Source organism: Bombus vosnesenskii, unplaced genomic scaffold (genome assembly GCF_011952255.1).
Source record: "Bombus vosnesenskii isolate JDL3184/JDL3185 unplaced genomic scaffold, Bvos_JDL3184-5_v1.1 scf7180000013294, whole genome shotgun sequence".
Lineage (NCBI taxonomy): Eukaryota > Metazoa > Arthropoda > Insecta > Hymenoptera > Apidae > Bombus > Bombus vosnesenskii.
The window spans coordinates 451,316-464,552 of NW_022882945.1; the positions used below are offsets into that span (position 1 = coordinate 451,316).

A 13,237-nucleotide genomic window follows, 5' to 3' on the forward strand; every position below is an offset into this window, starting at 1 on the left:
AACATCCACCCTAACTCGCCTCTCAGAAAATACGATCGAAGAACCAACCCCTTCCACGCTATCCCTTTCTAACTTACTCGAACCAAAGTAGAATCTTCCATCGAATAGAAAAAGGACATGGTCCAAACAGACAGAGAAAGGATGGAAAAGTTTTGGTGGAGGAACAGCGGGTTACAGGAACGTGCAATAACCAGATTAGCTTCTCCCAGTTGGATTCACGTGTTCGATACAGGGCTCAATCTCACTTCCGCCATAGTTTTCGCTGGAGAATCGCGAGTACGTGTCCGGTTGAACGGCTGGAAGATAAACGCGGACGTTTATCCGCTAATCGACGTCGTAAAACCGACGTTGCCTGTCGATGACGTTTCATCGAACGTCTACACGCCGCGCAGATGTGATCGTAATTGCGTGTACATCGCGCGAAACGTTTCGCGCGAGCATGAGAAAACGCGACAGCTTGTTCGTTACGTTAATCACGAACGTCGCGTTTCATTGGTTCTTCACGGAGATGCGGATGGCGTTTCGTCGCGAGTCCTAGGATTTGATTAAATCCGTCCGCTTGGGGAGTGTTGATAGTTTGAAGCTGCGTTTATGGGATGATTATTTGGTGTTTTAAATCTTGCTTTGTTTTGGCTCTCTTCTCATTGAAATCGAATAATAACTGTGACGATATTATTACGATAAATTGCGAGAAGTTGTCATTTTCTAGCTTTTTGTTTGCTGAAGCATATTGCAATATGATAAGATATTAAATGGAATTGATCGATGTTTCGATGTTATAAATTTTCTGCGTTTTTGCGTAAATGTTTGCGTTTTGCAACAAAATGTTGCGTTTTTAACGCTAAAACTACCACACCAGTCACATTGACTGGTTTTACAACTTTATTTTAAAATTCCTACTTTATGTTATATTTTTTTCGCAACGATAACTAAAAGAATACAATAAATTTTATTTTGTTCTTTATGTATTCAAATTGACAATAATTTTATATCAAAGCTACTTATACCAATACCAGTCAAAATGATTGGTACTTGTCAAAGTGTAAAAGGGCCCAATTAACCAATTTCCTCGTTTTGTGCAACTTCCCAACTTTCAAATTTTTACTGCGTATCATTCAATATGATGATATCAGTTATCAGGAAAACTCCGGATCGATCGCTAGATCGCAAGATGCTAACACTAGAAATACCACACCAATGAAAATGGCTGGTTCTACAATTTTATAAATGTGTCAACCCTCGTTTAGGGATCATTTTACGGATCATCGTTAATAAAAATGTACTACATAACATGGAATTCCTTCTGTAAGGAAGTAACAAATTAATAAATATAAAAATATTCTATTATTGCGTATTTTTTAAAGACCAGTCATTTTAACTGATTTTAGTAGAAATAACTTCGTGTTAACTATCGGCAGTTCTAATGTTGAATTCCTACTTGGTTTACTATTTACGAATCATTATAGTTATTAAATATTATTAGATTCAAAAGATATTTACTAACAATGATCTAGAGGGAAGTGTATCATATACTATTAAATGGTATCATTGCTGTTCTAACACACAGGTGTTCTGCATCTTTATACATAAATTCACATTTGTATTCATAAGTTCCATCATCCTGAGTTTCAACGTTTACATATAGCTGTCTCTTACATCTACAAAGAGCTGTCTCTATCGGTATGCACAAACTTTCAAAAACGTCTTTCAAACAAATTTCATCTTTCCCAACTTATATTTGTAGCAATGGTTGCAAGTAATAAGACTCTTATTTTATAATCCACAAGAAAATCGACGATAATCTAATGCAACGATAAAATCCCATATCGAATCTTGATGCTGAGCAAGAAAGTTGATTTTTATCTCGAATCGAAATTTCCATTTAGAAGCTATTTCCAGGCGTTGGACGAGCGCGCGCGTTTGCTCAGGCTTGGCAAACACCATCAACTTTTAGTTGGTTAACTGTTCAGTTGGTTCGAGAATAGAGGGAAAGAGAGAGAGAGAGAGAGAGCGTGTGTGTGTATGTATGTGTGTGAAACCGCGTGTGCATTCAACTAGTTAGTTGGGCAACTAAAAAGTTTGCACTCCGTTGCAAGCCGCAGCCACCTAAACGGTTGGTCAACTGCGGCACAGCTTTCGCGTTCGAACGCGCTTATGGCAACGAGTAAATAACTGACCACTTCGCGCGTCTCCTCGTTGCATCCCTTATTTTTCGCTTTGTATTACACCAATCGATTTACTCAATTGCGGCGTAGAATAGAATGTTTTGTAAATGGAAAGATTTGCTTGTCACGCAATAAATAAACAATTTAAGTACAAATTACACTACTTTTATTATAGTAGAGAATTTTAATAATTTAATAAATTCAAACCTTGGACAAACGCTACATTATTAATTAGTAAATGATTCGATTAAACCTACCTGCGTATAAGGAACCTTAAGAGAATATCGTAGAACACACTATGAAATTTACGAGCGGAAAGAATTAATGTCTTCTCCGTTTCTCAAATCTGTCTACAGAATTAAAAGTATACTTAGATAAAATTGTAAAAACAGGTTCCAAATTTCTGACCATCGAACAGCGAGAAGTGCGCCTAACCTCGACGGTAGATAAATTTAAAAACAGCCGAATCTTCCCAAAAGTAGTAAAAAATTTAGCTGGGGAACAATCTCCTTCGTAGCACGATCGAAATTCCACTCATCCGCGACATACATTCGCGTCATGAACCGTCGAAATCGCTGCACCCCTGAGGCGTCAGCAAGTCAGCTCGCGAGTTAACATTTTCCCCGGAAACCGCGAAAAAGCTGGAGGAGGAAAGTGGATCACGGCAACATTCCACGCGAGATTCCAGCGACCGAACCACAGCCTTTCCCTCCACCGAGTACATCGGTTCCTCGAATCTTTTGTCGACTTCTAGTACGGCATACGAAGAGAAGAAGGAGGAAAAGTGAATGGTACAGTGGAAAGAGGACAAGCCGGGCCGAAGAAGGAGACGCGGGGTCGTGGAAACGGAGGTGGAAGGGTACAAGAGGGTGGTTGTAGGATGAAATTTGCAAATGCTCCGACAAGCCAGCTACGAGGAACTGGCGGTTGGAGAACGGTGAATTACGGGGTAGCGAAAGCTGGCATCAAGTAGAAATGCGCGCGGTGCCAGGGATATGGCGGTAAAAGAGCGACGAAAAAGTGTCGCTTCGACAAAGGGTGTAAGCTGGAGAAGAGAAAAAGGGGGTGGGAGTGAGGGATGGAAGGAGAAAAAGAGAGAGGAGACTCGAAATGGTCGAGGAAGAGGATAAAGAGAGAGGTAGAGAAAACGGAGAGGGTGGAATCCCGCGGCAGAGGGAGGTGGTTCGAGCGTGCGCGCATCATTTTTGCCGAGGAGCAGGCACTTCCCTTATTCGTCGTCGCCGGGGGAACGCCGGAGAGAAACCGGGGGTAGAAGATCCAAGGCGAGGAAGAAAATGACGGATAAAGAAGCTTCGAGGGGTAGCTGCGGGAACAGGCTTTGTCGATTCCCGGGTATTTAACGGAAATACCAACCGGAATACCTTCGTCCCCGTTCGTCTTTATCTCCTTTTCTTTTCCCTTACGGCTTCGCCGCCCCCCATCCTCTGCTTATCCTTCTCTGTCCCTCTATCGCGTTTTCTCTCTGTACCGTCAGCAACGAATAATTCGAGCGTGTGTCGAGACTCCGCCGAACCGACCGCGATCAACCGATTTTCAAAGGAACGAATGCTGAAGATGTCGTTCTCGCGGCCTTGTGTTTGGTGAAAACTGTAAATATATATATGTGTGTGTATATGTACTGGAGAAATTACAATATAGTTAGATCGTTTAGACTTTAGAATGCGAGTATGTTGCAGTGATAGACAGTTGTTTGGTTGTCTGATTTTTACTCAACTTCTTTTTCGAAGCTTTTCTTCTTTTTTGTTTGGAGTAAAAGAGGTGGTAGTTTCTTAATGTCTTTTTACACAGCGGCACCTTCAGTTTCACTAATTGCATTCGCGAGACGGAGGTAAGGGGTTCGTATATATATAGCAGTGGTTTTCGCATAATGAAAATCATGATATATGCTTACGTCGACACGAATTTATTTGCTCGAATTATTCCAGATCGCAGGAATATTTTCCTCGATTATCCGCGAAAGTTTTCGTATATTTGATAAGAAAGCTATATTTGCAGTCTAATAGAACTTTGTTTGATCCCGTCGTGTGTTCTATAAACGGTTCCACAAATCAGACGAAAACTTTCGCGGACTTCACTGAATTTTCTAATTCGTAAATCATCCATTTCTTCTCCGAAATCTTTCAAAGTAAATATTCTTCAACTCGAAACGAATACATAATTCCAATCAATTAACCATTGCTTACATAATTCAAATAAAAAATACTAAATTTCTTATAAAATTAGCAGGTGTCCTAACAGTCACGAACGGAAGTCTTACAACGTAACGACTCGTAGAAAAAATTAGAATACAAAATTTCTGCACTCACCGAGCCTCTTGGATATCTCCGAGTTGTGCATCTTCGGGTTCTCCTGCGCGATCTTCCGTCGTTGTAATCGTGACCATACCATGAATGCGTTCATCGGCCTCTTAATGTGTTCCACCTGCGCCTTCTTCGCGGTCGGCCCAAGAGGGCTGCCGAGGCCAACCCCCATGGGGCCGACCCCGCTCCACCGGGTGGCGACGTACCCGACATGCCCTGCATACCGCGGGTCTCGGTGAACGAGCCGTCGCACATGTTGCCGCCGGCTCTGTAATTAAACGCAGCCACCAATTAGTAAGCCCAGCGACCACGTTAATAGGGGGACACGCCCACGCGAAAACAGCCACGACGACCAACAGTCCGACTGACCGACCAGACCTCCAGGAACTCCTCCACGTTTCTGTCTCCATGTACACACACAAACACACACACGCGCACAAACATACAAGTGCGTGACACTGCGTGTCTATTGTCTAGAAAGGACCCGGACGTGCACCGTCGGAGACGAACCTTGGCTACTCTCGGTGATTTACGATCTGCGCGACGTTATTTCGGTCATTTAGAGTCTCTCACTGAGTTGTTTAGGACACATCTTTGGTGGGAAGATGGTTCCTAGAGATGGTTCGTTTGATAAGGACGGTTTATGGAGAGTGATAGAGTTTCTAAATATCTGGATTCAAGAGTAAATTTGTAGTGTTACGAGAAGGTTTCAAGTGATGAGCGATGAGGAGCAATTTGGAAGATTTATCGGCTGAAGTTGTTTCTCTGGACGTTCGAATGAGTTTAGGAAATTTGTTAGACGTCGTGGAATTTACGATAAAATTGCAGATTAATTGAAGTTTGAAGTAAGTCGATGAGATTTTGAAAAGAGTTAATGGGAGAAGCTGTTGTCGTGGATGTATGAGTGCTTAACGTTAGTAAATATCAGTGATTTGAATGTTGTGGCGTTTATGAGTTATTTATAAAGTCAGATGAAATTTGGTTTGAGAAGAAAATTGCTGATGTCTGGGTCGAAGTGGTTAGAATTTAGCGATGTTTATTAACGTATAAACAGATTAGAATAGAATAGAATGTATAAATTAGAGAGGTTTGAGAGTTGATGGGAGAAAGTGTTTCTTTAAAACATTTGATGTTATAGAATAACGGCAATTTGAGTGTTTCTTTTGAATGTTACAAAGTTTGCGATAAACTCGGTTGAAATTTGAAATGAATAAAAGGGTTTGAAGTGGGACGTGGTTTAAAAGAACCGAGAAGTTGTCCTTTTTGCTGTTCGGATAAATTTGAGGATTTCTTTTGAATACGTTTCATGTAGTTTGTAACGAGGGATTACTCAAAACTCGTTTTGAAGAAATGATTAAAAACGTGAGGTAGTTTTAAAACGGTAACGAAGAAAGCATAAATACTGCCTTTTTGCGCGTTAAATTAAATCTGAGTGCAACTTTCTAACGTTACGAAGTTTGTAAAATTATTTGAATAACACACGACGTGTAATGTAATTTTGAACGATGAACATATCAGTCTTCTCTGATGCAATTTACTACCCTGTACTCATTCTTCCTTTTTTCTCTTTTTTTTTTTTTTTTTGCGTCGTTGGACATAAATTTCGAATTGTACGAGCTATCAGCGAAATTAGTATCGCCACGAGAGTAGCAAACAATCTTTCAAATGACTCACTGACAATTTTCTTTTTACCGACACTAAGGGCCGCGAATCCTAACGTCGCAGCCTGTCAGAAGGAGGTTAAACTCATTAAGAAAGTGCTGAATAACCTTCAAATTGACAGACTCGTTACATCAATCATCGTTTCACATTCATCCCGACGCAACAAGTTACTTGACCAAACTCACAAACATCCACCTTTCACAACCGGTCGCAAAACAAAAATTCCAAAAAGGAACAGTATGCAAAAGAAAAACAATGTTCCTTCGCATAAAAGGTTTAAGAAACAATAGAAATTATATGTATACCGAGGAGCTTCTTGGAAGAAGGTGCTGTAAGATAAAGTTACGATGAACTGAATAAATTGCGATGAAAGTTTTAGTACTAGATTTTAATATTAGTTACAATTGATCTGATAATTATAATTGCCATAAAAGAATTTTTGTACCTTTTATATGTACAAAACAAATTTCATAATGATTGAACTACTTATTCGACTAGAAAATATACACGACCAATAGGTTTCCACGCAGGAAGCATCTTAATTAATGAACATCTCAATAATAATCCATATCAAATCAAAGTTATTAAAAGTAATCACAAGTATCGTCGATCATTCCACTGGATATTCCCTTCTATTCGTAATAACTTTCTATATTCTTCGTTATTCTATCATATTGTACGAGTGTATGATCGGTCAAACCGAAAAACTGCTAGCTAATACAATTACCTAAACACAATAGAATTTACACTCGTTACAGGTATAAGAACTTGAGGAAGTAGAAACAACCATACAAAGACAAACACACATGCGCACATGAAGCCCTACGTACACGGATTCCAATGGTATTCGTGGATTTTAGTATTGTGCGCCAGCGACACGCAGAAAAGCAAGCGAGGGCACTCGTGCAGCCACTCCTCACGGTCCTTAATTTATTCGTTTTGCTCTTTGATTCATAAGCAAATTAATCTTATCCTTTTCTCGTATCAAAGCCATTAACCAATCTCGCCGCGTTGTTGCCTCTCCTCCCGTCTTTTTACCCTAAATGTCACCCTTCGTTCTGGGTGTGTGTTCTCCCTCTTATCCTTTTCTCTCTTTCCTTACCAAAACCCTCTTACAGTCGGCATCAAAATCTCTCTTTCTCTCTCTCTCTCATTTTCCCTTAACGTGTTCTCTCCTCTCGAACTAACACAATTACGCGGATCTCCTTGAGCATTCATTAAGAAAAAAAAAAACCTGTAGTGGTTGAGGTTAACCCCGGGGGCAGTAGTTACGATTTTGTAGGGTTAGAATCACCCTCGGGTCCGGGCCCTCGAGTGTCATTCAGGCCGGATTAGATACGTTGGTTAGAGAGACGTTCGGCGGTAGGGGTGTGGCGAGAAACGGGGGTGAAACGAAGCAGCGTGGCTGCTGTAGAGGCCCTAAGGGTACTCCGGGGTGGTTCAACGAAGAGAAGATGCTGGAAGTAATGGCTGTTGACAAGCTGCGACGGGGGATTAGGAAGTGCTAATTGAATGTTTAGGCAACGGACAACGATAGTGTGCACGCGGCGATTTATTGCCTCGAGCCCGGCTCCCGTCTTCATCGCGTAAAAACGGAAGTGCGTTTATGAAGTGGCCTCTCGCGGATACTTGAAATAGAAACGGCTGAAAATTATCGTGGAAAAGTCGATTTGAATTCTAATGGAGGGTAAAATGGTTTCGAGCGTATCGAGAGCGACAGCCGTCGGATATTTGAATATGTGGCAACAAAGGTGACTCTATTGACAAACAGATTGTTTACATGGCGCAGTTTGTTCGGTTCGTTTTTATCGTTCACTTCGCTGGAGATATTTTTCAAGCTTGTCAAGAGCGTGTTAAGAGATACAGCTTGTATTTGCGTGTTCGAATATTGATCATCAATGTATGTTACTATGACTAAACGTTCCGAGTCAACGCAATGGAAATTATATCTAAACGAAGACTATGGAAGATTCGTTTTGTAATTGCGACATTAGAATAATTCTGTAATCTGGTTTGATAATAATCTTTGATAAGAATTTAGAGGACGGACTTCAGTTGGTAATAAGTAGCTATTGAAAACTGATTAATTCGTTACGATAGAAGAAACCATCTATACATTTATCTTCGTATTCAATAAATTCCTTCTATTCGCAGACAGCTAACGAAGTTTTCAATCTGCACTTCAATCGCAATTCCGACTGAAACCGATATCACTGTCGATATACCACGATATTCAAATTCAAACGAACTTATAAACTCCTTTTACGATGCTTCGATCATTCTTACACTCTCGTCAAACGTACGATATAATCACTTTGTAAAAGGAAACTCACCTCATAAAGTGGCCGGCGGCCCGTTGGTGCAAGTCCAGCTCAATTTTGCTGCCGTGGTTGAGACTCTCGTCTCGTCTAGTTTCAAAGGAAATATATCAGCAACGGATATCAACAACAAACAAGCAAAAGTAAGTCACTACACTGTCATGTCAGGCCATCCACTCGAGTCTCAATATCACTATGCTACACGGTTCAACACTTTTTCCTTCCCGTTTACCGATCAGATATCCGCGTCGCGACACTGGACACGGTCAACGACATCCTTCGCGAACAAAACAAGTGTGAGCAAGCGTCGGTCGCGTAAAATACACGGGAACCGTGTTCGAGAGAGGTAGTCGCGTTCGGTAGCGACGCACGAGGACGATCACGACGTGCACGACGTTCAATCTGCCTTCGCGGACGATAGTTTGGGAATGTGCACGCACGTCTCGACTCTTGCCGGCGATCCACGAACTCCGCGCGCCAGTCTTTCCCCACCATCGAGGTTTAAACGGGGAAACAGCGCAGTAACCAATGGCACGAGACTATGGGCGGTCCAAAAAGGATGATCGTGGTATCGCTGAGCCCTTCGATTGGTCGAAACCTTCGAGGTCGTCGATAACGAACCGTCCTGCGTTCATCCATCGTCCCCTCCATCAGCCACTTCGCACTCCTCTTCCGTGACTTCAATTTTCTCTCCTCGTTTACCTCGGCGACTCACCCTGTCGCGTTCTCCTTGTTTCTCGCCTTTCTTTCCAGGACCTCGCAACAGCCACGCGAAATTTCTTTCCCAAACCGCTGGTCACCCGTCTTTTTCTACAAAAATTTTGACTACTATGGAGTAAATGTTTTTTTGTAGGGGTGAAGTTTGTGGTAAGGCCGAGGGAATTGGGGTTTGGGAAGTGGATGCTTTTCGGCGGCGGTTAGAGGTGATAGGGTTGTTAGGAGAGCACGAATGTTTAAGAGAGTTCATATTTTTCTACGAGCGGAGTTCGAGGAATTAGCTTTCGCGAATAGAGCTATAGAAACGAGGAGAAGGAAACAGAGATTTGTTCCATTTGTAGCAATGGGTTATTAGAGAATACGACATTCAGAGTAGATCGATATGTACCTCGTATTCAATTTCGTCACAGCCCAGGAAATAATGTTACGTAGATACTTTTCTAGCTTTCCTCGTAAAAATCAAATAAATCGAAGAAAATAGACATAAACATCAAGATGTGTAAAGCTACTCGCGTATCAAGAACGTTTAAACTATCTAACGCGTAAAATCTTCCACCAAAACTCACCTGTAAGTATCACGCACTAAACGTTTCAACAATAATTTTTGATCTACGTAATAATGGAGTCCGACCTGTTTACGACCGCGTAATGCTGCGTGTAGCGTCCTAAGGGATGGGTGGGTCAAACCTTTGCAAGAAACAGAGAAAGAAACTCATAGGAAGACCGAGACACGTTGGAAAAGAGAGAGAGAGAGAGAGAGAAAGAGAGAGAGGGAGGAGAAATCGAGGGGCGAGTTAGAACGTGGAGTCAGGTAAAGTAGCTACCGCCACCACCTCCACGAGCACCGACCACGGGTACCAACCGATCCAGCCCATGCGTGGTGGGGACATCGTGGAAGAAGGTGGGACGATTTCGAGATGGTGGCCGTTGGTATTGCCAAGTCGAATTCGAAAGAACGCTGCTGAGAATAGAAATAAGAAGGTGACTTCTCTCTTCGATACCACTCACCGTGTTCCTCTCCCTCTCTTGGCAACACCAGCCCCACCACCCCCTTGGTTGGCCCGGTAGACCTCGTTCTGGCGGCAGCCCTGTATATAAGTGGCTCTTTCCTCTCTTAGCTGTGTTCCTCTCGCTTCGACTAAAGGGAGGACATTATACTTCGATCTACGAGGCGGCCCACTCTCCTACAAAATGGTAGCTTATGGCGTTTTGCTCTTTTAAACGGCTGGATAGCGGGGTTTCCACACTTCACCCCGGTGCGCACCGGGACGATGTCGATAGGTGAGCCACGAGCAGCGATAGTTCGCGGAAACTCCGGTATTTGGCACGTGTTACGAAGAATGAGCTCGTGGTTTCGAGGGGAAATAGCATTTAGGGTTATTGTTTTCAGAGTCTGTAGCTCTTAGGTGAAATATCAATAGAAAATTACTTGTAGGACAACTTTGCGAATCGAGAATCTGCGACGTGCGATTAATTCTTCCGTGGCTGATATTTCCGTCGCAAGGGAATATTTGGCCCGCGTGACGAAGGGTAGATACGTGCTTTTGCGCGTAAATGGGTAAATTCGGGGTGATTGCTTCGAGAGTGTGTAACTTTTAGGTGAAATGTGGACAGAAAATGACTTGCATCGATACGACATCCTTACCAATGAAACTGTGCGCTTAATTTTGCTGAGACTGTTATTACGTCACATATTTTGGGAATACGTATTTGACACGCGATTTCACGTCGAAATGATATGTAGGATGGTTGTTTGTTTCGAGATTTTACATTCAGCTGAGATATAGAAATAAAATTGATTAACACGTTGACTGCCACGACACCCGTATTCGGGTGTCAGCAAAGTTTCTGGTCAGGCCGCGTAACCCATATTCGGGTGTCGCTTATTTGACTACTTGCGAGGGATCGTCGTAGGTATTTGAAAAGATATTCCATAATAATAAAACTGTTGAATTGTTATAAAATAAAAATACGAAAATGATTTATTAAAAATATTATTTAGAATGTAAAACTTTAAAGCATTCTGTACATAGCTGAGGTTGGTCGGGATAATTTGGACAATAAGTCGTTGTTTTCTTCAAATTCTTTTGTGCCTTTGCTCGGTCCATTCGACGTCTTCTATTCGCATAACATAGTTTGCATGCGCGTCTAATGCTTCTTCCGGAATCGTTTTTCCGGACGGCGATATTATGCCGACTCCGTCGAAGACGAGGATTTTTTGTATTTTCAGACAACCCTAATAATTTTGCAACTAATAATTGTCTAAATATTCTAATATTTATATTTTTCCGTGTTGCAATTTTCTAAACCGTCGAAGCGTTTACAACAGTAATTCCCAGAAGGAATCGAATGCCAAGTTTTCTGTACCATTTGATTCCTTTTCTAATTGTGATGGCATAAGAAAAATCTATACCACACTTTCCTTCATTATATTCAACAACAGCTAGTGGTTTTAATGTCGCGAACAAACGAAACGAAAGATCATTCTTGAGACCACCACTTGAGCGACACGCGTTACGAAAATATCGATGGGAGCATCTGACGGAGATTTCTTTGAAAACACGCGTGGCAGTCAACGTGTTAACTGACACGATTAATAATTTGCGATATACATTTAATCACTCCATGGTCGCTATTTAGGACAATATTTTTAACAAGCGCAGAACGTTTCGAATAAAAGCTGGTCAATTCGAGGATCTCAAACGAGATCCGCGGTGGAGTAACGAATGGGCAGATCGTCCTCGTGACAGGCAGGCACAATCAAGCGATTTCATCGTTTCCACATAGCGGTGAAAAGGTTCCTAACTGACGGCGCGAAGTGGCGTCGATTACAAAAGAATTTATAGACCGTCCGTTTTCTCTATAGACACTCGATTCCGCCATCCCTCGCGTCCATCGATCGCCTCTTGTTTATTCCCAAGTGGCGCGAGAGGGTGAGAAGCGACGAAAAGAGGGGACCAACGTGTTTCGAGACCCCATTCTGCTCGCTAATCTGATAATTTCATCGACACTGGTCATTTTCTGTACGATCGACGTTCGTTCAACTCGATGATCCGAGCGATCTCGTAAACAGAAATTATATTCGATCCGGGAACGAGTTCATCGCGGATTTCGCCGCATTAAACGCGATGAGTCGCGTGACTCAGCCAATGAACAGTTTTGTAGGAGCAACAGCGTGCTCGTTCGACTCTTTTCGCGTGTAAAACATAATTTGCCCGTAATTTCCGTGGAAAATTGTTGCACGGTTCGTTGTTAGGAACAACATTAGCGGTAGCCATTGATTTGTCCGCGCGAGAATATAATTGAGCCCGGTGAACAAGCGAATTTCATTTCTGCTTTTTTCTTCTTTGGAAACGATCGCGTCACGTATAGAAAACGTTCGATAAATTTCTTGGAAAATTGAACTTTCTGATATTCAGCGAATGATTTTACTTGCAAACCGTGTCTGCTTCGAACTAATGTTTCTTTCGTTGGAAGACACAAAATAGAATCCTTTTATGTTTAAAGATAGTTCTTCATCGATTTGCAAAATGCTACTAAAGTTATATATTAATATTTAAAGATGCAATAAAATGTTTCAAAGATACTTACTTTTGTATTTCGAAAGAGAGCAATGAACATCCCATTCCCGTTGCATCCCTTTTTGTATAAATAACTTCGATAAACATTTCTCAAATTCAACTCCACTATCCAACACATTACGAATTTCAGACTGACCCAAAAAATCCTACTATTTTCCTACAAAATTAGCGGAAAGTTATTAAGGATTTTTCCGCGACATACTCGCCTTCTAAAACCTTTTAACAAGCATCCTATTACCCGCTCTTAGGATGAAATCAATTGAAAAAATCCTAATATCCTGCTAAACAATCGAGGCAAAATCACGAGGATGAAGAGACTCGTGATTCGCGCCAGTGTTTATCACGAGGAAGATTTATTTCCCCTCTGCGGCGTAGCACGTGCTGACTCCCCGTGCACGGTTCAGGGTCGCGCCGATATTGTTGTACGCGTCGTGGAACATGTAACGTATGAATATCTAATGCACCCCATCCAC

The 13,237-nt window shown here is 41.9% G+C and overlaps 1 protein-coding gene across 1 annotated transcript in view; it reads right to left on the reverse strand.

Moving 5' to 3' along the window:
* LOC117232980 (transcription factor Sox-19b-like) overlaps window positions 1–4,750 on the reverse strand; it is a 31,327-nt gene extending 26,577 nt beyond the window's left edge. The window contains 2 exon segments of the mRNA XM_033492805.1: window positions 4,493–4,673; window positions 4,676–4,750. Of these exon segments, the coding sequence (XP_033348696.1) occupies window positions 4,493–4,673; window positions 4,676–4,741 (247 nt within the window). The 5' untranslated portion in view covers window positions 4,742–4,750.
* Between the last annotated feature and the right edge of the window lie 8,487 nt (window positions 4,751–13,237).